This window comes from Dufourea novaeangliae, unplaced genomic scaffold (assembly GCF_001272555.1).
Source record: "Dufourea novaeangliae isolate 0120121106 unplaced genomic scaffold, ASM127255v1 scaffold8, whole genome shotgun sequence".
In the NCBI taxonomy this organism is placed as follows: domain Eukaryota; kingdom Metazoa; phylum Arthropoda; class Insecta; order Hymenoptera; family Halictidae; genus Dufourea; species Dufourea novaeangliae.
In genome coordinates this window covers 2,475,147-2,497,163 of record NW_015373923.1, presented here as the reverse complement: position 1 = coordinate 2,497,163, position 22,017 = coordinate 2,475,147, and the positions used below count along the sequence as shown (strand labels likewise).

The window sequence follows — 22,017 nt, the reverse complement described above, 5'->3', positions numbered from 1 at the left end:
AACCTATAAAAAACTAAGTTCCCTCGTCGGTTGTCTTCGTTCTTCAGCTTAGAACTAATATTATCTTAATATTATAATTAATACGAATTAATGCTATTAATACAAAATAACTTCAACTAAACGCAACGTAGTCGCTAATACTCAAACGAAAGAGATAGACGGAAAAAGTTCCATCGATCATTTCGTTTGCGCACCTAAAATCACAGGCTATTAAAGGTATCGGTGCGACAGTTAGGTGAGCCACCAACTCCCATATGCAAGGTGAGAAGTCTATAATTTTTATATGCACGTGTGAACGGGGGGCGTGTCTTCCGTACAGATAACGGTAGTGCAGGAATTGAATGTCTACTGTATTATCATTCGAATCCTTCTTTATCGATTGTAATCTATTTTTAACGACTGAAAGCGATAAGATGTGACACTAAAGGACATCTACAGAGTATCTATAAAAGGAAACACCTTCTGACCACACGTATACAATCGGGCTGTTTTCCCTCGACAGAAATGGCCAGTGGATTTCTTCGTATTAACGGAATAATAAGGAATTATGGAAAATTTGACAACATTAAAAGCCATGGTACTTCCTATAAGCGGTCATATTCTTACATTTATCGAATTACTGCTTCCTCTCATGTAATATAACCTCCAAACATATAATCATTATTTTAAACATAATTGTTTGATCATTTTGTCTTTAATATCATTTTATTTTGTTCGCGTAAGAGATCACTGCAATTTCTCATGCGAAATTATTTTCAGTTTCCGTTTTCGGTCTGCTAAAATCACATGTTCCATTGGTGCAAAGTGCCAGGACTAATGTTAACTTTTTTAACAAAAGTGAGTACACACTTTATTACTCTATAACCATTGATAAACCTCTTTAATAAACTGGGATTTAAATCTCATTCAATGATATTTGTGCAATATAGAACCAGCAACACAATTATGGAAGTCTGTTACCAGTGTCAGCAATGCTGGAAAACGACGAGGCAGAGGAAAAGTGGCACCAAGAATGAAAGATCTAAATAGAGGTCAGATAATTGGAATGGGAAAAATTGAAATGATATTACCCGGACTGAATGCGGCTATTACTGAGGACAATATTATGGTTGCACAATCCAAGGCTCCTCCAAATCCTAAAAGAGAAAAAGAATTGCTTCAGTTACGTACTGAATTACCCAAAATCAGAGCACAGAAAATTCATCCATTGTTGCGTGGCTGGCATGGCACAAATCCATGTGGTAGAAAGTTGGGACCTCCAGACCCTATCAATGAAGGTTTGTATAATTGAGAAATCTATGTTGACATATAAGTAACAATAATTATTAAGTTGTTACTGCTGAAGCTTTGAGATATAATTTGTGTCCTTTTAGAAATATTATCCTAAAGTTTCACGGGTATTGTAGCTAGTTTTGTCAGGGGTCCCTTTGTAAACTGATACAGATAGATTGGAATAATTTTTCCAAATAAACGCAGCTTACACTTAAGAACCTTAAGTCTCCCTTCAAATCTCTGATTTAAGTTCGTTTATTTGCTTGCACTTCTAGAACCGTTTCACGGATTTGAGAGCTGGGTAATAGACTTGGTTAATACATCCATTATGACCAGTCATTTCGGTCGTTCAAAACGGACCAGGTGTACAGTTGTGACCGGCAATCAAAATGGTCTTGTTGGGTTTGCATCAGCGCAAGGGTCAGACATCAGATCGTGTATTACGCATGCTAGAAATAAAGCTGGACGGAATATATTATACTTTGAGCGATACGAAGATCATACCGGTAAATGATTGTTATTTGCAGTAACTGCGGCTAGTTATAGGACAAGATAAGATTGAAATTGTCACTTGTGTTTCAGTTCTTCATGATTTCTTTACACAATTCCATCGAACAAAAATATTTGTCAAACAGATGCCTAAGGGCTATGGGATTAAGGCGCATCGTATTATTAAAACGATCTGTGAGGCTATTGGTATAAAAGATTTGCATGCTAGAGTTGAGGGATCCAAAAACTGTCCAAATATAATTAAGGCTTTCATCATTGGCTTATTACAGCAGGTACATTCGCTAAAATTAACTCGTATTACTGCCATCATTAATTTAGAAATTAATGTGCAATAAACAATTATGTTTTTAGAAATCATACCAACAATTGGCAAATGAAAAACAGTTGCATTTAGTCGCAGTAAAAAAAGAGAATGACTATTATCCTACAGTACTTGCTTCGCCGGCTACGACGAGAACGAAAGAGGAAATTAAAGCAGACGAGATTATAGATTTTAAACAATATGTAATGGATGGAAGGATGGTTCTAGAGAGGAAACCTATTTCACCGTTTTTTACTAAATTGCCCTCGTACCAAAATTATTTGCGCAAGATGGAACGCAGTAGGGACCATGATAAAGTAAGAATTCGGTTAAGAGCCGAGTACGGAGACATTTGTAGTTTCCTTGCTGACAAATACCCTGAAGCAAGTGTTTCGAAATGGAGGAAACATGATAAAAAAGACGAGACAGCGGAAGCAGAATAGTGTGTTGCCGTACTGTTATTATGAGTGTAAACTATTCGTCAAAGAGTCATTATTAATAGTAATAATAATAGCAAATCAAAAAACTTTCTTTTAATGTTAAAGTACATGTTTTTTTCATACACTCTTGGAAACCATCTGTCAAATGTTAAACGATTTTTTAAATAAGAACAGTTAAACGGAACATTGCGTTATTCGTTAATCCCATTACTATCTCCGATACCATTCCTAACTTCGCGTAGTCAAGAAAAATGATAATACAGTAATAAATTTCAAAATAATTCTAAAGTAAACAAACAGTAAATATATCACAGTATATAAATCACTGTAAATAACACACAGTAAATAAGAAGATAAATATCGAAGCCAATGGTTGCCGGCATCTGTAACATACAAGGGGTTAGTAACAAGAGAGGGGAGGGGTGTGAGAAGCACACCCAACCACCTCGACAGCGCACGAGAGACTGCAAATTTTCGCACGATTCTTTTTAGAATCTAGAGAGTAGGGATGGGGTATTGCGGACGGTCGACCGTTCCAGGTATCTATTAGATGTAAGTATTTAATTACACACATATTACCACCTGGTTTCCTTCTTAGGCCGAGTTAAATTGTTTTTACCGGTATAACATTCCTAACAAGGCAGGTCTATATACTTAATAGATGTGAGACAAAAGTCATTTAAAATGTATTTTACTGTCTGAAATTGTATGTGCGTCACAAGTTGAAGTATCTATGTATAGATACGAATATCAGTATTCGTAGTATGTATAAGTAGGATACGAAAATTTCAGAGGTGAGATTATTTTTCATATACTGTACATATCTTCCCGAGAAACGAATCGTTGTTTTTTCGGAAGAAGATCTGCATTATCGGAACAAAAAAAAATATGTGATGTCAGGAACATACTTTACCTATGCCGTAACCGTGGCTGTGGTCAATGCCACGCCAGCGACGAAGCCTTGGATCGGTGTGTATTTCTGGAAATATTGGTCGCGGCCGTGAAATATTCTGGTCACTGCCAAGGCCGCTCCAGCGCGACCATGAGCAGTATAATACAATTGATTTCCCTGCTACCATGGCCGCCTGTCATCGACCTCGAGAATAAAGGCAGTCGGCCACTTGACAGCCTAAACACGGCGTATACCGTTCGATCGTATAGCTGCGTATCAAAGAAGAAAGTAAACATATTGTAACGCAGAATGGAATAATCGCTGCGTAATAGAGATATGATGAATTAACCTCTTCAGGGACGAATTTATTTTGACCAGAAAAAATATATTTTTTTATTTTTTAGATGCTTTTACTTTAAATATATTTATAAATATTAACAACAATCATTTACTAGAGTACCCTGTTCTGTTGGGGAACTTTCCAGTGAATGTTTAATTATAATCTTGGAATGATGCTTGGATGAAAAAAAAACTAATCGTAATATGGGCCAGTGTCCCTCAAGAGGTTAAAGGATTAGGAATAAACGTATGTACATAAAGTAACCACCGAGTTTCAAAATTACTTCTTATATTTCAATAATCCGATCCGTTACTTAACGTACATCGAAAGAAACATCGAGTGCAAAGGGTTTTTGCTTATCATACTAGCCTCGTTATAGGACTGACTTGTTTTGCCACAGAACACCGAAAGCGTTTCATACAACGTTGTCCTCTCTCTCACTCTCTTTTTCGTCGCGCGTTCTCACACTTTCGATGGGGACGAGAGGCAGCTCCTCGTCAACGGGACTGGCAATGTATTTCCGACGCATTTGCACGAAACTCAAGACTATCCATGCGGGGTACATACCTCCGTCTAATGACGGGACCAAATACGCGTATTTAAACAAAAATAATTGTAACGAGTAATAACTGTAATACACCATTGGTGTGTATGGCTATTGGCGTCCACCACAGCTTGGTGTAGTAAATGTTTAAAGGGACTTTCACTTTACTTGGAACTATCCTTATTTCATCTATTTTATTAAAAAAAAAAAAAATGCGTCAAGTTTCTGAAAAGAACTGGCCCCTCTTTTTTACAACAAGAGTCCCAAAACTAGCAAAACGATTATTGATATCGTAACAATTACGTGCGATAGGTGTACAGAGCGACAATACACAAATAGACTGCAGACTTTCTAACACGATAAAATAAAATTGTTAATAAAACAGACCAACTGCTACTCAATTCATCTTCCAGTGTATCGATCCCCGTTAAACAGGCAATTGCACGCACGTCTGCAGACTACTTATAAGTACACATTGTACATGCCCGTACAAAGTTGACGAGGTTAGAAACTTTACTCGAACAGGTTTCAACGCTCATCAAGCTTGAAGTACATACAAATTCGCAAGTACACTTACGAACACGCCATAAATTTCTAGAATAACTGAAAAAAATACTAAATGACTCCCGAGAACTTTCTACACGAAATCGAAATCCAGCACACAAAGGTCAGGATTCATAGTCACTACTTATTCTTAAGCATTTTCTTAAGAATAAGCAGCGACTACGAATCCCGCCCAAAGAAACGAATCGATCTCTAATCCATAGATTTCGAATCGATTGACGTTCATGATTACCTAACCTATCGAATCTGGTCCCCTCATTAGCCACGCATCTCGCTCTTTCCACGTACGCGTGTACACACGTTAAAAATGTTTCTTTGTCCCGCCTTGCGTGTGTATCCATCTTTATCGCGTGTTAAAAGTATCGAGTCGAAATACCTCTCATTACGGTGTCACAGTCTCGCGCGTTTAATCGCCGGCCGATAAATAGGGGGCTATTCCCTTTTGGGAACTCGGAGGGGGGGGGGGGCTGTTCGCTCGCGAGATTACGAATAGGAATGCTTCGGACGAGATGGTAACAGAAATCGAGGTATTGGGGGGACTGGGAGGGGTTCGTGCAAGCGCAATTAAAATACATTTCGCAATCGTTCGAGTATACAGGGATGCACGCAACGAATCATAGCATCACGGCGTACAAAAGGCCGATACGCACCGTCGAAACTCGCGCGTTGGACCGAATCGTGTGGACCGATGGAAGAACCACTGGAACAGCGGAATTGTTCGATATTATCGTAAACTATCGAAAGCTTATCACCAGTTCGATAATATCTATTGCGTAACTTGTGTTGACAGAAAAGAACTTAGAATTGAATTGTGCATCATAGACGGTATGAATGAATTACGACGTTGATCGCAAAATGCCTGAACGAAAGTGATCCACATGTAACTTTTACCGTGAGTTAATATCAAACTGACGATAAATTCGAAGAACCTGACGGAGGCTCGTATAATATATTTGAACGAACTACCGGAAATACTTGTCGGTTCCAGTTACCCAGTGGCATATTTCGAGCGGACTAGGAATTTCTCCTTCCACTTTATCACGGTGATATGATCGAGGATCGAGCCGATTCGGGCACGCTAATCCGGCGGTAACGATTTTTGCACAATAAATCGCCACCCCCTAAGACGAAAGAAATCGGCGTGACGCGTTGATCGTCGATATATCACCGTGTTAAACGGAAGAATAATGTATAGGTCCTAAATTGGCGCCCCACGATTCAAGCGTGGTCGACAGGCGCCGTACCGGTGGGCTCAGCACCAGACAATAACACTTCCGTAAACTACTATATTTAAGACTCACTACGGTTAACGATGTATAGAATAACGTATATAATAAATACAATCGAGAAATAAATAATGCTCATTTGTAACGTTCGCTAATACAGTTATATTTGGTCGCGCTCGGGCAGGGAAAACAATTTCCTAGGGAATTTTTTTCACAAGCGATCGTCGACTCGCGATGTTTGTCTGATAGAACCTTTGGGGGGCGGGATTTCTGGCTCTTTCAAGGGGGGGCAAGAAACGGAATCCTCTGCCCGTGCGCTTTGCTATCACATTCATAAATTAGACTTCGGATCTCTTGGATCGGCAACAATCACGGGGGTATTATATCTTCAACACGGAAACATGGCTCAACACGCTCACCACCGAACTCGAGTGTACTTCCTCTTTTGATTAAGGTGCCAGGGACAATTCGGAAAGAAAAACTATGAAATTACAAGCAAATTTCACTGTGCACAAGAGTATAAAAACATGAATCTTTACACAGTCTGGAGATTTGGAATTTTTTTAAGTTGATTCGGTGGAGACACAGAAACGAAGCGTCTCCACTTTAAAAACTGTTTCTCTGTTTGTTCCTTTCAACGGTTAAAGGATGGGGGTCCAAGATGGCGGCAGAGGGTCAACGTTCAATCAGGAAGCGCAACCGACGACGGTGACGGGCGTGTTAAATGAACGTCGAGTAAAATCGGCACGATCAACAACAACGGAATATAAATCTCGTCGGAAAGGAAACATGCGGGGTACTGGACGTATATCGTTCTCGTGGAGTAGAGCCATCGAGCTCTCGTTCTCGTTAAGGCGTCGGTATGGTTTCTAATTTCGGTTTCACGGATGATCTGACACATACGCAATTTACCAAAATAATTAACGCATCTAACTTTCAGAGGACCGACACCGCGAATCAGGGGTTACGAAGAAGAAAACGGTCAACGCCCTGCGAACCAAGATATCGTTGCGAAGCATAATCAAAAAATGGCGAACGCGGTGACTACGGGGGAAGAAGGTCGCAGAGGTTATGTCACGCGTCGTGAACACTTATATAATAGACTCTATCCGATGGCGATCTATCAGGCAATGAAATAATAATCGAATTTTTAGCCAGCACACACGAGGTTCTCGAGCCTCGTTTCACATTTTACATACACAGTGTTCAACGAATACACGACCATCTGGGGGGTTACAGATACAAAAATAAATGTTTATTCCCTAAATTCACCGTAGGGGGACACACAACAGCATCCCAGTGGCGAACATAATTCCTACCATGTGTACTTTTCCCGCCGAAAGTACACACTCACTTAACGAATGTATAATTACAATTCGATATACAATAAAAAAACGACTCGGACAAAAAAAGAATCATACAAAAACCTCTCTGAGTAACAAATTACACAAAATCATTATATACGCTACTACATATATACTTTCAAGGAAACATACGTAACTACATGCATCTGCGACACGCTGTGCAAAAGAAAGCACCGAATTCGTCTCTTTACCTCCTTTTTTTATGAAATACAAAACATCCGTTATAGACTGAAATAGAAGTCGCGACCCACTGTTTCGAGATTTGTGAGTAGTTTCGATCGACAAGATCAGAGCTTTCTTTCGCGCAGTCAATGGCGTGACACGATGCAACGTGCATTTCGACTATTCTGTGCGTACACTGTCCGTGCGCTTGTGTCCTGTACAAGGAGAGACAGACAATAAAAATATAGATTCGAAAGAAAACTGTAAAACCAACACGCCTCAAGACGTCGTTCGAGGTAACGTGTCCTCAAACCGAGAAATCTCTCTCCCCGATATCGAAAACATATACAGAGTGCTTCCAAAATGATGGGACAAGCCGCAACATACATATTCCTCGTGTAAAAATACAAATCGAAAAGTCCTTTACCGTTTTGTAATTCGAAGCTCCGTTTACGAGATATTAGCGGTTGAACGAACTCGGATCAGCTGAGCGGCCAGCCACACGTATGCGCAGACTGCTCAGCTGATTCGAGTTCGTTCAACCGCTATTACCTCGGAAACAGAGCATCAGACTGCAAAACGGTAAAAGACTTTTCGATTTGTATTTGCATGAGGAATATGCATGTTGCGGCTTGTCCCATCATTTTGATACACCCTGTACACAAAGTTCCTCGTGAAATCCTACGATCCGTTCCCGACACAATAATTACCTACTACGGTGAAACATAGACGCCCACACGCAACGTTATGCAAAATTCAGCGCTACTTTTCAACTGAATACAATTAACAAACACCAATGTTGGATCTACCCCTTATCAGTCACTCCCCACTCTCTTCTCTTCCATTGATATCCCCCTCCCCCGATTTCTTTCTCGAAATTCTTTTTGCTTTGAATCGTACGGACGGCTGCTCTCGTCAGAGGGTGTGTATGTGTATGTATGTGTAAATCGTCTATAATTTACAATCTTCATTGATCAGAAAAAAACAACGGAAATCGGTTCATCGGAGATGGATTCGATTCGGATTGGAACAGACACTTGTCGTTCTTCGATATTTTTCACGCGTACGCCACAGCTGACCGGAAGTTTTGGGCGGCCATTTGATACCGATTTGTTATCGATATTTCAAGTACTGGTATTGAAACTTTCTAATTAAGTTCGTTTATAACTTGCGGAATAATTCGTATATCCTCCTGGCGATTCGTAGAAACAAAATGGCGTAAGACAATGGGGGTTAGGTTAACCCTGATCAGTTTCTTATTTTTATCAAACTTAACTTGTCCCATTGGTGTCTAAAAGGTGTCAAATTGACAGAACGATGAAAAATTAATATAACGAAAGTTGAACAAACAACTTGCAGATGCTTTAAAAAAAAAACTTAGGAATATCTCCAATCTTTCGGTCAGCAGTGCATTCGTGCGCTAACGGGAACATTTATGCTTTTGCGATAACACAAAAGTTTCTTGTACAGATTCTACTTTGTGTGTGTGTGTGTGTGTGTGCGTGTGTATGGTTGCTGGTAACCAAGTATGTCGAGGACTAAAACGAAAAACGTTTCGAACTAGCAACAATTCCTATCGAATGGATTCATCTGCCCTCGGTTTTCGAACTTCACACACGTAGTACTCTAAGTCGATTTACCGAAATACAATAAATCCTCGATAAGTGTTCGAATGTTCCTTGGCATTGACAAGGAGAGGTGCCCAGGTGTAACGCTGATTTTTTAATAAGGTTTAGTACAGCGACAGAACTCGGAAAGTGCTTGAAGAGTCTTCGACCACTCATCGATGATTTACTGTAACACGCACCTGTTAATATAATATAGTCAACGTATCTGTCCCACCCATTGTCACTCGAATTACTAACAAAGTATATTCATCCTGACCCCCGACATACACAACGATTGCTTCGCAGAGGACACGAAAGAGGAGCCGATCGATCGATCGATTATCGAGATTTCTTCCCCCTTTAGAATATTTTTACCCAACTCACTGTGCACAGGCGTTATTTTTATAGTTCACGATAATACAGAGCTTGTTTTTCATCGTTATGTGTGTGTGTGTTTGTGTATGTGTGTGTGTGTGTATACTATTTTGTTATTTTTCATTTACTTTTTTTTATTCCTACGTTTCTTCTTCCTTGTTCAATGTTTTTTTGTTCTTTTATTTTCTCACTGTTGCACGACCACCCGCGACATTCCGTTCGGACCCAGGATAAAATCCATCTGATGTTCCTGTTCGGTTTCAGCGACGTTGGTCCCTCTTTTCTTTTTCTTTTTTTTTTCGCGCGTGCGTGAGTGTCGCGTCGAGCGATTATCGTCGAGCAGTTCCGCGGGATCGTAAAAGCAAAAACCAAGATCGTTGAAATGGAAAGAAAAATTGCTGGATTTTAACGTAGGTCCGAGGAAACATAAATACGACGTATGTCTAATAGATATTTATATAATATATATATTCATAAATATATATATATATATACGTATTTATACAAACAATATATATATATTTATAAATGTATTCAATATTTATATATATATATTTATCCATGTCATAAATATATACATTTTTTAATTTTTCGTTTTGTAATATTTATATATATATATATATATATCGATTTTTTTTTATAAATTATATACCACCGTCGATAGTCACGTGCGACCCTACTTAAAATTCTATATTGCAACAATATTAATTCTCTTTTATGTTCTTAATTGCATATATATATATATTTTCCTTTTTTTAACCACCACGTCTTGCCCTATTTACTTACACCGCGACTGACGCGACACGCCGATATTCTGTAACTGTTCTCCCTCGTTTTCCCAAGGGATCAGGTATCACGTGACATCCGGTGTACACGACGGCCAATGACGACGCGCGATCTAACCGCGCGGCCCTATTAACACGATTTGACTAGCTCATTTACAAAAAATCTCACGGTGAATGTTCCGTCTCGGATGCTGGGGAATGAGGATCGGCGCATATAACAAGCAGACCTGGGCATCGTTCAAGAAGAACCATTTTGAAAAGTGGTTCATTCAAGTTGAAAAACAAATGACTTTTTTCTTATCGTACGAAGCAATTTGATAAATAACGTGTCTTAGGTTTTATCCATCCAGTTAAAACTTGCAGCATCATAGCATTGAATTTCGTGTTAAAAAAGAAGTATTCCATTAGTATTGTAATAATACATTGCGTACTATCTGACCTTTAAACAGTTCACTTATACAACAGAAAAATGTTGAAATAATTTATTTCATTTTTTAATATAGGATTTGGTCAATTTTTCGTCACTCGATACCCTTTCCCTTTATTTTATATGTTCACAGTGAATTATGCCCAGGTCTGATGACAAGAGTACTATCGTCCACAAAGTATTTCCTGTTTTTTAACCCCTATCGCGCTACCGTTAATTTTTTTTTACTAAACATGTACGCGTATATATATATATTTCACTTCTTTGTGTTTCTTTGCTTCTCGTAAATAAGCATCTGTTCTCCCTCTTACTTCTGATTTGATCGTAAACGCTGCTTATACGTACGCCACGGAATCGATGACGATTATTTCTCGTCGAGAATGGAAAAGAAATGGTACCACTTGTGCGGCGTACCGTTAAATGCTCATAAACGTACGACCGTATACGTGTATTATAAAGGATACTCTCTCGGGGCGATAAAAATATAAACGACGCGACGGTTGTTTACGTCCGATATACCCGGATGTCGCGAAGCATGATCGCTGGAGAAGCTTGCGTGTGCGCATACGAAAACGTAACAAAGTAGGAATCAAGTAGAAAAAGATTACAGTCGATGTCTCGCGACAAGAAAAAAGGAAAATTCAAAATAAAAAAAAATAGTGGCGAAAAAAGGATAGAAAAAGCTTGAAAAAAAAGTGCGTTTGACGGTAACGAAAAATATATATACATATATACATGTAACAATTTGCTTACTCCACTTGCTGGACAAATTATGTGAAATTATGTGAATACTGGCGTTACGATAAACGTTACACGTTCTTTAAAAAAAAAAAAAAGAAAACAAAAACATTTCCGTTTTTGTCAGTTCGATGACCATTCCTCCGATAACAATAACAATAACCGACACACGTTCCTACAACAATTCTAATCTTTCCATCGAGCACAATCTTCTTCACCCGAAAGGAAAACTAATAAACTGACGAGGTTCGATCGTCAAATATGGCATTCGAATATACATGATATTTTCCGCGGAATAATTTCTTCCGTGCACGAACTAGACGGATCCTACGATCACGAAATAGGCGAATCGATTGCTTACTTTCATTTGTCGCAAAGCCGAAAGAAACCGTTTGGATGTTCAACTTTAACCTCACTCTCGTCTCGTATCGATGTGTTCAGGACGGCAATCGTTACGCTTCCTTCTCGTCTCTTCTCGAACGAGGGCACATCGCACACCACTTCCGCGATTCGGCCGTCGATTCTCTGACAAAAACGGATATACCACACCGAAGGAGAACATTGCGTAACAGTGCACCGAAACTTCCTTGCACACGCACCGGGATGTCAGACTAAACGAAACCTCACTACGGACGATAAAAGAATGCTTGTTCTTTCTGTTTCTTCGTATTACCGTTTTTTTTTTGTTTAGTTTGTTTTTTTTTCCTTTAAACATACGGGATAATTGTTACATACGCGATAATCCTAGACGTAACAATATAGGTACCACGGTGCAGCGATATAATTTCCTCTCGAAATATAACGCACGGAACCGTCTTTTTGTTTTAAGCGTAGGCCGGACTAACTCAGCTCCTTTTGAACGTAAGCATAACCTTTTCGCGACTCGACGCTACCGAGCCACAGAACCCGTTTCCTCGATATCCTCGCACTGACTAGATTCATAATAAGTGTACAAAAGCGGATATGAACCGACCAAGTATCGATCCTGATCGATTCGATAATTTCCGACAATTACGTCTACTATCGAGTTCCCTTTGAAATTCGATAATATTCGTTTTTCTGTCGAGAACTCGTCAACGACGACCAGGAGATACAATAGATCGGATTCAGTACACGGAGAATATCGACTCGACCGTCGATATATACAATGTGTGTGTATGTATATATATATACATTACTAAGATATTATGGTCGCTGGTCAGAAATTATTGCTATACAAGCAAAAGCTGTAAAAAGGTACGATCAGCTACATTTACATGTGGATAGAATCATTACTCTTCAAAGATCACGAATATACGACCCTGTTTTCTCGCGAAAACAGCATCGCGTACACGTGTTCTACCGATAATTACATTCTCCTTGTACTGATGGTATTTCATCCAGCGTATCGTTAACTTCTAAAGGTCGTACGACGAATACACGAGACGCGTCGTAGCATGGAACAACATTTTGCTCTCGATTGCGTTGCTGCTGCTGCCCAAAAAGCCACGTGACCCCCCCCCCCCGAATCCTGCACACACGCTCAAATCACGTAGAGGGCAGCACAGCGGTGCTCTACCAATAATTCGTTCTTTTTTTTTCTTCCTTGAACGGACCAAACATCTACGGAGGACATAAAAATGTACGACACGACGACGACGATAAAGGATCACGACACCGATTTACGCGTTCCGCTGCGACGATCGGTCCACTCGACGACAATCTGGGGCTGATCGTTTGTTGTCCAGTGGCCCGTCGTACGTCAGACACGACAAAATATTTTTTTCTTTTTTTTTCTTCTAGTTGCTACCTATACGATTTCGCCGCACTTCTCTCCTTTCACGATTTACACGATCACTAAAACGTATTATGTCTAGTCGTTACGCCTATTTATTACTATTAATCAGCTAAATTCATCTCTTTAGACCTAATAACGACAAATTGAAGTTCACACCAAGGATTTCCATCGTACCGAAACCCGCGAACGTACCGTGATTCATTCACAATACAGCGACGGAGACGGTTTCAGTGGCGCGTCCACCCTCTATGGAAAATTCGAATCGAAATCCTTGACGCGAACTCGAACGGCACGGAACGACGACTAATGTGCCTAACTTAAAGAGTATTTTGTTTCACGTATTCACCGGTTTCGCACCTTAAAAGTTGATAAGTTTCCGTCGTGTTTGGGAAATTTATCATCCCGTCAGCCAGACGAGCCAACATTATGCAACCGACCTAAGGATAACCCACCCACATTCATTGGATTCACGTTTTCACGCGGGTTCTCGGTGGCATTACGCGTTGCGGATAAGGCTCGATTATTTACCGTTTAATACTATATAGAGTTTTCAGCTTTTCTAATTTAAGTACACCGGTTTGATGCTTCAAGCCTCAGAGACACCTAACTAGAGACAACATGTACGAAGATTTTTGGAAGGGTGCATCAGTATCGCTAAGTGGACATTTTCTAACCTTAATTCATAAAATTCCATTACCAAAGACTCGAGGATAAACTGAAAATTTCACGTGATTAGATGTTCGATCGTCTCGAGTGGGATCCGTAACCGCGAGTCTCATTTGTCCACGCAACATTTTTAGGCGTATCGTTCAGTTAAGTTTCTACGCGTGTCCCTTATACACGTACGTATATATCTCTTATATAATTTTGACAGTGACCACCAGTGGACACCGTCGCGTCTATGATCGCTTAAAATTCTATGTTTTTCAAGTATGAAACCCCATGATCGCTTGATCAGATCGTATCCTGCTCGATCTTCACCACGAGATCATGGTCTTGCGTTTCTGTATCTTTTTTCTTTTGTTAAATTAATTTAAATCCTATCGGAGAAGCGCTGCGAGATGCTCCTCTGGGTAAAGCTTGACGAAGTTTCGACCGTTCGAAGATACTAGATTTTTTTTCCCGAACCGGAACGTAACTTTTCATTTTTTCTCTCTCTTTCGGTAGTATTCTCTATACTATACGCACAGGTTTTACCCAGACTCGACATTTATAATTGCGTCGGCTGTTCACTTAAAATTTAAGCCAAGCTTACGTTCAGTCTTGCTCACTAGTGACTCGACACTACGCTGAAGACCTAAAACTCGACTTATTTTTCAAGCAATAACTCTTGATTATCTGCTTATATTGTGCCTCTGTCGCGATAAAAATAATCTGTAACAGAACTATCACGTAAGTACGTAAGCGCTAACGAAAGAAATGGAAAATGCATAAGTGCCAAGTCTTTGTACAAGAATTAACCGTGAGTCTGTACATCAGAAAAGATTTCCTCCAGATTCATTTCAGTGGAATCGAATCTTCAATTAAAATAAAAATAAAACAAGTGAAGAGAGTATATAAACATTTCCCTCATTTTCCAGACTCAGGGTTGTTCCTGTGCGAGTAATTCCACTTTTGTTCACCAGTATGGAACACTTTATGTTAAGGGAAAATCCTCTGAATAGCGTTCTGAGAGGAAACGAAATGTGCGATCGTTGTAACGTCGCTGGAAAATCTTCATTGATTTGAATATTTTGTTCTCCTCTAATACTTCTGTAGAGTTTCTAACAGTATAATATATATATATATATATTTTTTTTTAAAGAATATCAATCCAACAAAAAATGATAGATCGCCCAGCGATCTTTAATTCCACTGAGAACAACTCTCCTTGCCCTCATTCTTTTTTGTACTAACTTCTTTAACCAAAGTACTCAATTTCCAAAGTACATTGTTTGCAATTAACATGTCACATTGAATCTCTCGTTTGGCGTTTCCTCTCGATCACGCTCACTTCTGGCTTTTCATTGAAGTGAAAAGAAATTCGCGCTCTCGTCGTACCGTAAAATACAATCAGATCCAAATCGCAGTTTTTATACTTATTCCAAATAAACACCACGGTATCCATATCAAAAATGCCACGTTTTGTAAGAAACAGGCGTGTTGAATGCCTGGCTGATGTTTCCGAATTCTTCGACGATCTCCACCATATATATATTTTTTTTTGCAGCTTGAACGTTGCTTCTGGTGACAGATAAATCGGTGGAGATGAAATACAAAGGAGACCCCGAGCAGCTTCATGAACGCCGACGCGTTTGCAAATTGGCGTCTTCGCCAATTCTTTAAGCGAGAAGCATTAAGAGATTAACATTGTTATCCTCTTCCTCGTTCACCGATTTCTTATTGTGCTCCAAATCTAGCAGGATTGAAGTCTTTATTGACAAACGAGAAGCCTCGGAATTCCGCTTGATTGATACAGCTCACTTCAGCTGGATCCTCAGGTGTCAATACCGGCTCCTCTTTTGTAAATTCTGTGTCGAAGTTCATGGTATCTTTCTCACTTTTCTGGAAAAAACATAATACGATTACTGAATAACGAGCGACGGCATATAAATAAAATATTAAAGTGTCTTCATAGCATAGAGACTCGCACAAATCTATTTTTTGAGCGACAGAATAGGTCTTAATTGGTTTAAAATAATTTTAAATGAGAAAAAAATCTTACAATTTTTGGTCTGATAGGTGGTTTCACTTTTCGCGCCTCGAGCGCATCCCAATCGATCGATTGAAAAAATGGATGAGCCTTTATAGCCTCCTCACAACCATGGGCTACGACGCAACCTAACCTTTCGGCGGGATTTTTCGTCGTGAATCCTACTAAGATCGACACTGCCTCCTCCGAGATCCATTTCGGATACACTATATCATCCCCCAAAATAGAATCAAACAGATCGTCCTCGTTCTCCGCTTCGAAGGGTGGCTGACCCACCATCATTTCGTACATTAACACGCCAAGTGCCCACCAATCAACGCTCGCGCCGTACGGTAATTCTTGAAGAATCTCCGGTGCGATATAATCAGGAGTGCCGCAAAATGTTGTTGTAGTTGTGTTTCCTTCGACGATGCCCTCTTTGCACATTCCAAAATCGGCCAATTTACAATGACCCTCTTGGTCAAGCAATATATTGTCTAATTTTAGATCTCTGTAAATAACGTGATGCTTATGAAGAAACTGCAATGCGAGTGTGACTTCCGCTGCGTAGAAGCGTGCTCTCGCTTCGTCGAATTTTCGAGCTTTTTGTATGTGGAACATTAAATCGCCTGAAACCAAAAGAAACCGGTTACAAAAAAAAAAAACTTGCGATTAATTATATGTTAAGGAAAGTATAAAACGCTTTCAGACAGAAACCGTACCTCCATTCACGAATTCCATGACAAAAAATAACCGATCGCTTGTCTGGAAACAACTGTGGATAGCTGTGAGGAATGGATGTTTCGCTGCTAGTGTTAGGATACGCTTTTCCGTCATCGTACAATCCACATCATCGTCTTGTATGATTACATTCTTCCGTAGAATTTTCACAGCGTAAACTTCGTCTGGATTAGATTTCCGTTCAACTAACATCACTTTCCCGAAGCTACCTTTACCAAGAACCTTGATGAAATTGAAACCTTCGATACCGAGCTTTCGAACTTGATTTTTACTGGCAGATACTGCGTTTTCAGTGGCAATAATCGGTGTTTCTTCCACCTTTTTAACTAATTGCGAATGATCCGTTGGCAACGAGTCTGTGACAGGAACGGTTGTCGGTGTGTGGCTAGCCTGAGAAGTTGCTGTTGTATAATTAATCTTTGGAGTTTTGATCTGTTTGTCGGGAGATATCTTCATTTCATTTAGGATGTCTGCCATAGCCTTTGTGTCTATACCACAGTTATTTGCTACATTTTTCTGGCACCTTTTGTGGACGTTTATATGACAAGCTGTGATGGACAAAGGAATTTCAAATGAGTTTGATATAATAGACAACGTCTTTCGGCATAAAACATTCACGTTCATAATACTTTACCTTCGCATTGTAAGCCTTGTCTAAATAAACCATACAAAAGGGAGCCACAGTGGTCGCAAAACGTAAATCTCTTGTAATTGTGAACAACAAAACGGTGTGGCATGTATATGCTGAAGCGCGAACATCCTGTGGTCTGTGTGACCGGATGAGTTGTCTGAAATTTAACAATAATATGAAGTTCATTTGAAAGATATCAAAGTGTTATTCATACGAAAAAGAATTATATTTACCTCGTCTCTCATGCCTGGGCATTTTGTAATAACCGAATCGTGACATCTTTTGTGAACTACACATGTGCAGACTGAAACACAATAATGCATAATTTAATGCTTGCACCATTCTTATGTCACTGACATTGAGCATAGCATGACCAAAGCTGGCTGCATGCGTGATTAGACGCATTGGTTTCAAATGACAGGCATAAATAAAATTTGGTGGATGTTGTGATAGTCTTGCCACAGGAACAGTACAAGCCTGAACATTAAAGACAGAATATGATCTCTAAGGATGCGACAAACTGAAACCATTGAAATCTCTTTATGATTTGTTAGATTATACTTAAGAACATGCAATGAAATAATTATTCCCCTGATTGTTACTGTAGTAAATCAGGTCTGATATAATTTACAATGAAGTATTAACTGATGTATTACAACCATTAAGTTTCATTTTCAATGAATTGTTATAAAAAGCACAGCATTGAGTATAGAGCCATGGGCCAAATTAAACATTGAAAAGTTCAGTTATTGAATCCCCTTTTCAAGGAACTAAGTACACATACACACACCTAGTTAAACATATATTCACACAAAGACAGAGCAAGCAAATATATAATTATAATATCGGTTAATAACGTGTATGTGTCTTCTCACCTTGACACTGATAGCCCTGCTTGCCGAAGCCCCTGAAATACAACAGACAAAACACATCACATCATCTCCTTGTATACCCTCATGAAACACATACGTATGCCTTCTTGGACCTTAAACCATGACTAGACATTTCTGATAGCCTTTCAAGGAAGAATAACGAAAAAATGGCTACTCAATGTGTGTATTTGCTTTACTCGTTTGTGTTCTTAAATGTACCAACAATGTCTCTTGTACAAAATAACTACAAAACCATGTTAACGTGAAAATTATTTCACCAAGCAATACACTTATATGCGATCGTATAAATCAATGCATGCAGCCGATTTTTGGTCTCTCGATAAGACACCAAGTTTTATTATGTTTTTTACCTCGTTGTAGGAATGAATAAAAAACAGGAAGAATATTTGAGACTACAAATGGATGTAGCTAATGTAACTGTTAAATTTTTATGCCTGTGCTCCAATACTGTTACACCTTAGTAAATGAACTGGAAGTTATTCACTCATTATAATTATATGTTCATTATAACAATGCATCGAGGAGAATGAGTGTTTGAAGTATTGAAAATAATGGCTTGAAAAGCTGTGTTTTTCTTAATGGTACCAGAACAAATTATGAAAAACCATATTCCCAAACATGCAAATTCGACACTTTTAAAATTATTCAACATACCCATATCCTATATTAATTTGGTTGTGTACAAAATCATTGAGTACCTCATTCATACAATGATTTTCACTAAAATCAGCAATCAAAATTCCAAAAAATCCAATATACCTCAAAATATACACACCAAATTATATGCACAGCATTTTATACTATGGAATGACTTAAATTAGTAAATGCCTTGAGTTAAAGTTAAAGTATGCTCGTGAAATAGACCCTAAGCGAGTGTATTTAATACTAGCTGAAACACATACCATATGAAGTCACGGCAGTGAGAACAGAAAGTCGGTTGCCTCAGGAACGTAGCCATAAACTTGTGACCATTCACTTGATGGACTTTACGCCGCATTGCACCCCTTCTGCGATCGAATCCATGCAGTTCCTTGAACTCCCTCTTGGGTTCTTTCCTGGCAGTAATGTTCCCGCCATCTCTGCCACCGATTCTCTCTCCGTTACCTGTACCACAGCCACTTTGTTGATCTAAAATTTTATTATGGAAATATACTCTACATGCATTCAATCTAATTGTTACCAGTTCCTTACCTTGGTCGTTCCACTTTAGATCAATCCTAACTCTTAATCTCCCTTGAGGCTCCAAATCAACCTAAAATCAGTTTTGTTTCATGTTGATAATTTGTAATGGCTAATATGAGCTCACAAGAATCATGAAGTGTATAACTTCCCAGTATTATCATGCTTATCAACACAAGATAAACATACGTATTAATTTAAGAATGATATATTCTTCAAATATAAAACTATTATTGTTAAGTAATTTATATATGTTTCATTTACTTCCAACATCTTAAAAGAACCATAGATCTTGAACAATTGAATACTTTAAATCACTGTATCTTTCTTGAAGATCGTAACTATTGACACAATCTTATCAGTACCTTGAACAGTTCTAATGTCATAATAGAAAGAGACAGATAGATGACATGTTACGTTCCCATCGCATATTTCAACCATACATGTCATTGCATATAAACAAACGGTGCATAAACTGATAAACTTCAATTATAATTAACTTAGAGATGCAAGACTGTAAACATAGAAATATGTATAAAAAAAATAGGAATGAAAAATACAAAAACGGTCTATTTTAAAAATCAGTCGAAGTTGCAGAACATTATACTTATTGTCGGTCAAAAAGTATAGTGTGAACATAAAATTAGTTGTGAGAAAATGCAATAATGTTTCCTATAAGTGGCAACACCAGTACTCGCTTGTCAACGACTTATTTTACGATCACTCTCTATTATCCTGCTGACAAGCTCCTCGAAGGGTATGCTGCAATTTGCGACGAAGTAATCTGGCGGTATAGCCGCGTCGTGGAAGACAGTGAGTCCCAGCATCACCGCGTCCTGGACTTTGTGGGTGAAGGATTCATTCCAGACCGGGTCGAAAGTTTTGGGCTTGGTGGACGATCGATCGAGATGGTTTTCGTCGACGTCCAGCTGAACGTACGGGTCGAGTATAGGCTCATCCTGCCAGAACTTCCGTTGCTTGTCCGTGGCCCTTAGTCCGACTGCCTCGCAGATTTCAATCTTCACCGTTCCCGTGAACATCGTGTATCGGGGCACACGAGAGACGGTGTCGCCAAGAATGGGACGGCAGAGGACGGAGAAGCTAGTCGACGGGCTGTCACGCCTATCGACGAGCTGACACTTCGAAACCCGCGATCAGGTTATACGGAATTCGAGTCAATCTGCCCAATAGTCACGTTGAAATCGAACCACCGTACTGTCGGGTGGCCTCCACCTGGTTTCGATTGGAAGAATTCGTTCGGAAGGTTCGACACTTGAACGTTAAATTGATCCCCGAAGTAGTCCGAAATAATTTCACAGAGTGGAGATAATTCGCGCGGCAAATAACGCGACCTTCCGTGAAAATGTGTGGCGCACCGCTTCGAATATCCCCGTCCGACGAGCCTTCTTGCCTCTCTCTTACTCTTTCTCTCTATCTCTCTTCGCCTTCTTTCCCTGTTTGCTTTCTTTCTCTTACACACGCGTACACATTCTCTTTCTCTGTCCGGTCGTATGATCTTTCTCTCTATCTCTCCTCGAGTTTCTTCCCCTCATCTGTCACCAACTCCCTTTCCCTTCTTCACCGTCCACCAACACCATGCAATTATAAACACTCGGCTCTCTTCACAGATAACAGGCACAGAAACGGAAGCTGCTGAATTCGCGGCGGCGACGACGACGACGACAGCAACGGCGACGGTAACAACAGAAGCCCGTCGTCGGGACACGAACAAGACGGATGCGGGACGATGCTGCTTATTATTTCTAGGCGTCCCGTTCGCGAATGTAAGCCCTGTCCTTGTATTCCCGATCTCCTGAGAGCCATTAAGCTCCTCTTTTTTTTTTCCTCTCAATTCTCTATCCTTTGGTACTTTTTTAATGCTTTTATGTATATTATATACTGTTAACGGTCCGTCACTTGAGGGATTACAGCACGAGTTATGTACAACACCCGGAGAATTTTGTGTCTCGCGATTACGAGGACGACGTATCCGCCGATAAGCACTCGTTCACCGTCCCTTGGCAGCCCCCACCGACCCGAACCGCTCGATTGGTCACTCCGCGCTTCGTCTAAAGGGTGACTCGATCTCGGTCTCGGATCCCGTTCGGAATCTCTCGTGCGTTTTCGTCGAAAGCTCAGGCTGCGTTTCCACCTTGCCTCCGAACCCGATTGTTCGATGAATTTTAATAAATTCGAAAACATCTTGTCACTTTTTTACGGTGGAACTCGTTAATTTCAATCTGCTAAAAATTCGAATCGCGTTCTCTCGATTCACGAAATACACACTTCGTGTTTCCCCGCGTTTACGCGGCGAGCTTGCGGAACAAATCGAAACGCCAGGATGATGCGTAGTCATCTGATTGGCGGGCGTCTGGATAGAAAAAAAGCGCGCTTCTACTTACAGTTTTCGCTTCCAGAGGATTGCTAACGATTTATCGGTTATTTAGTGATTGAATTCGATTCACCATATATTGTCGCAACTTTGTGGAATCATTGATATTCTTTATTTTATTTATTGCGTTATCTATCATGCGATGTATGGCCTAGGATCGTTTCGCGCAGGACAAATTGGAGATCT

At 39.7% G+C, this 22,017-nt stretch overlaps 2 protein-coding genes across 3 annotated transcripts; one reads left to right on the top strand and one right to left on the bottom strand.

Annotated features, from left to right (window-relative positions):
- Positions 1 to 460: 460 nt before the first annotated feature.
- On the top strand, positions 461 to 2,601 carry LOC107194846 (28S ribosomal protein S5, mitochondrial). The gene is made up of 6 exons (XM_015584552.1): positions 461 to 577; positions 760 to 837; positions 930 to 1,277; positions 1,548 to 1,778; positions 1,855 to 2,054; positions 2,134 to 2,601. The coding sequence occupies exons 1-6, from the start codon at positions 505 to 507 to the stop codon at positions 2,524 to 2,526; spliced, it is 1,323 nt and encodes a 440-aa protein (XP_015440038.1). The 5' UTR covers positions 461 to 504; the 3' UTR covers positions 2,527 to 2,601.
- Positions 2,602 to 15,553: 12,952 nt separating this feature from the next.
- On the bottom strand, positions 15,554 to 20,610 carry LOC107194657 (protein kinase C). Of its 2 annotated transcripts, XM_015584308.1 has the most exons (10): positions 20,164 to 20,610; positions 19,791 to 19,804; positions 19,452 to 19,512; positions 19,163 to 19,388; positions 18,243 to 18,274; positions 17,601 to 17,671; positions 17,371 to 17,524; positions 16,718 to 17,284; positions 16,029 to 16,624; positions 15,554 to 15,868 (listed from the first exon to the last, which is right to left on the bottom strand). In XM_015584308.1, exons 1-10 carry the CDS (start codon positions 20,477 to 20,479, stop codon positions 15,704 to 15,706), a joined length of 2,202 nt encoding a protein of 733 aa, XP_015439794.1. In that variant the 5' UTR covers positions 20,480 to 20,610; the 3' UTR covers positions 15,554 to 15,703. The 2 variants fall into 2 exon arrangements, with proteins under 2 accessions (XP_015439794.1, XP_015439793.1); XM_015584307.1 differs by lacking the exon at positions 19,791 to 19,804 and having other exon boundaries at positions 19,452 to 19,513; positions 20,142 to 20,610.
- Between the last annotated feature and the right edge of the window lie 1,407 nt (positions 20,611 to 22,017).

What these genes read in the sequence shown, in the direction of transcription:
- LOC107194846 (XM_015584552.1), top strand. Translation starts at nt 505, where the DNA reads ATGGCCAGTGGATTTCTTCGTATTAACGGAATAATAAGGAATTATGGA. An exon ending in TGTTAACTTTTTTAACAAAA is followed by an intron (nt 838 to 929) that starts GTGAGTACACAC and finishes TGTGCAATATAG; the next exon opens with AACCAGCAACACAATTATGG. An exon ending in GCGATACGAAGATCATACCG is followed by an intron (nt 1,779 to 1,854) that starts GTAAATGATTGT and finishes CTTGTGTTTCAG; the next exon opens with TTCTTCATGATTTCTTTACA.
- LOC107194657 (XM_015584307.1), bottom strand. Translation starts at nt 20,479, where the DNA reads ATGTTCACGGGAACGGTGAAGATTGAAATCTGCGAGGCAGTCGGACTA. An exon ending in CACTGCCGTGACTTCATATG is followed by an intron (nt 18,275 to 19,162) that starts GTATGTGTTTCA and finishes GTTGTATTTCAG; the next exon opens with GGGCTTCGGCAAGCAGGGCT. An exon ending in CATGGAATTCGTGAATGGAG is followed by an intron (nt 16,625 to 16,717) that starts GTACGGTTTCTG and finishes TTTTGGTTTCAG; the next exon opens with GCGATTTAATGTTCCACATA.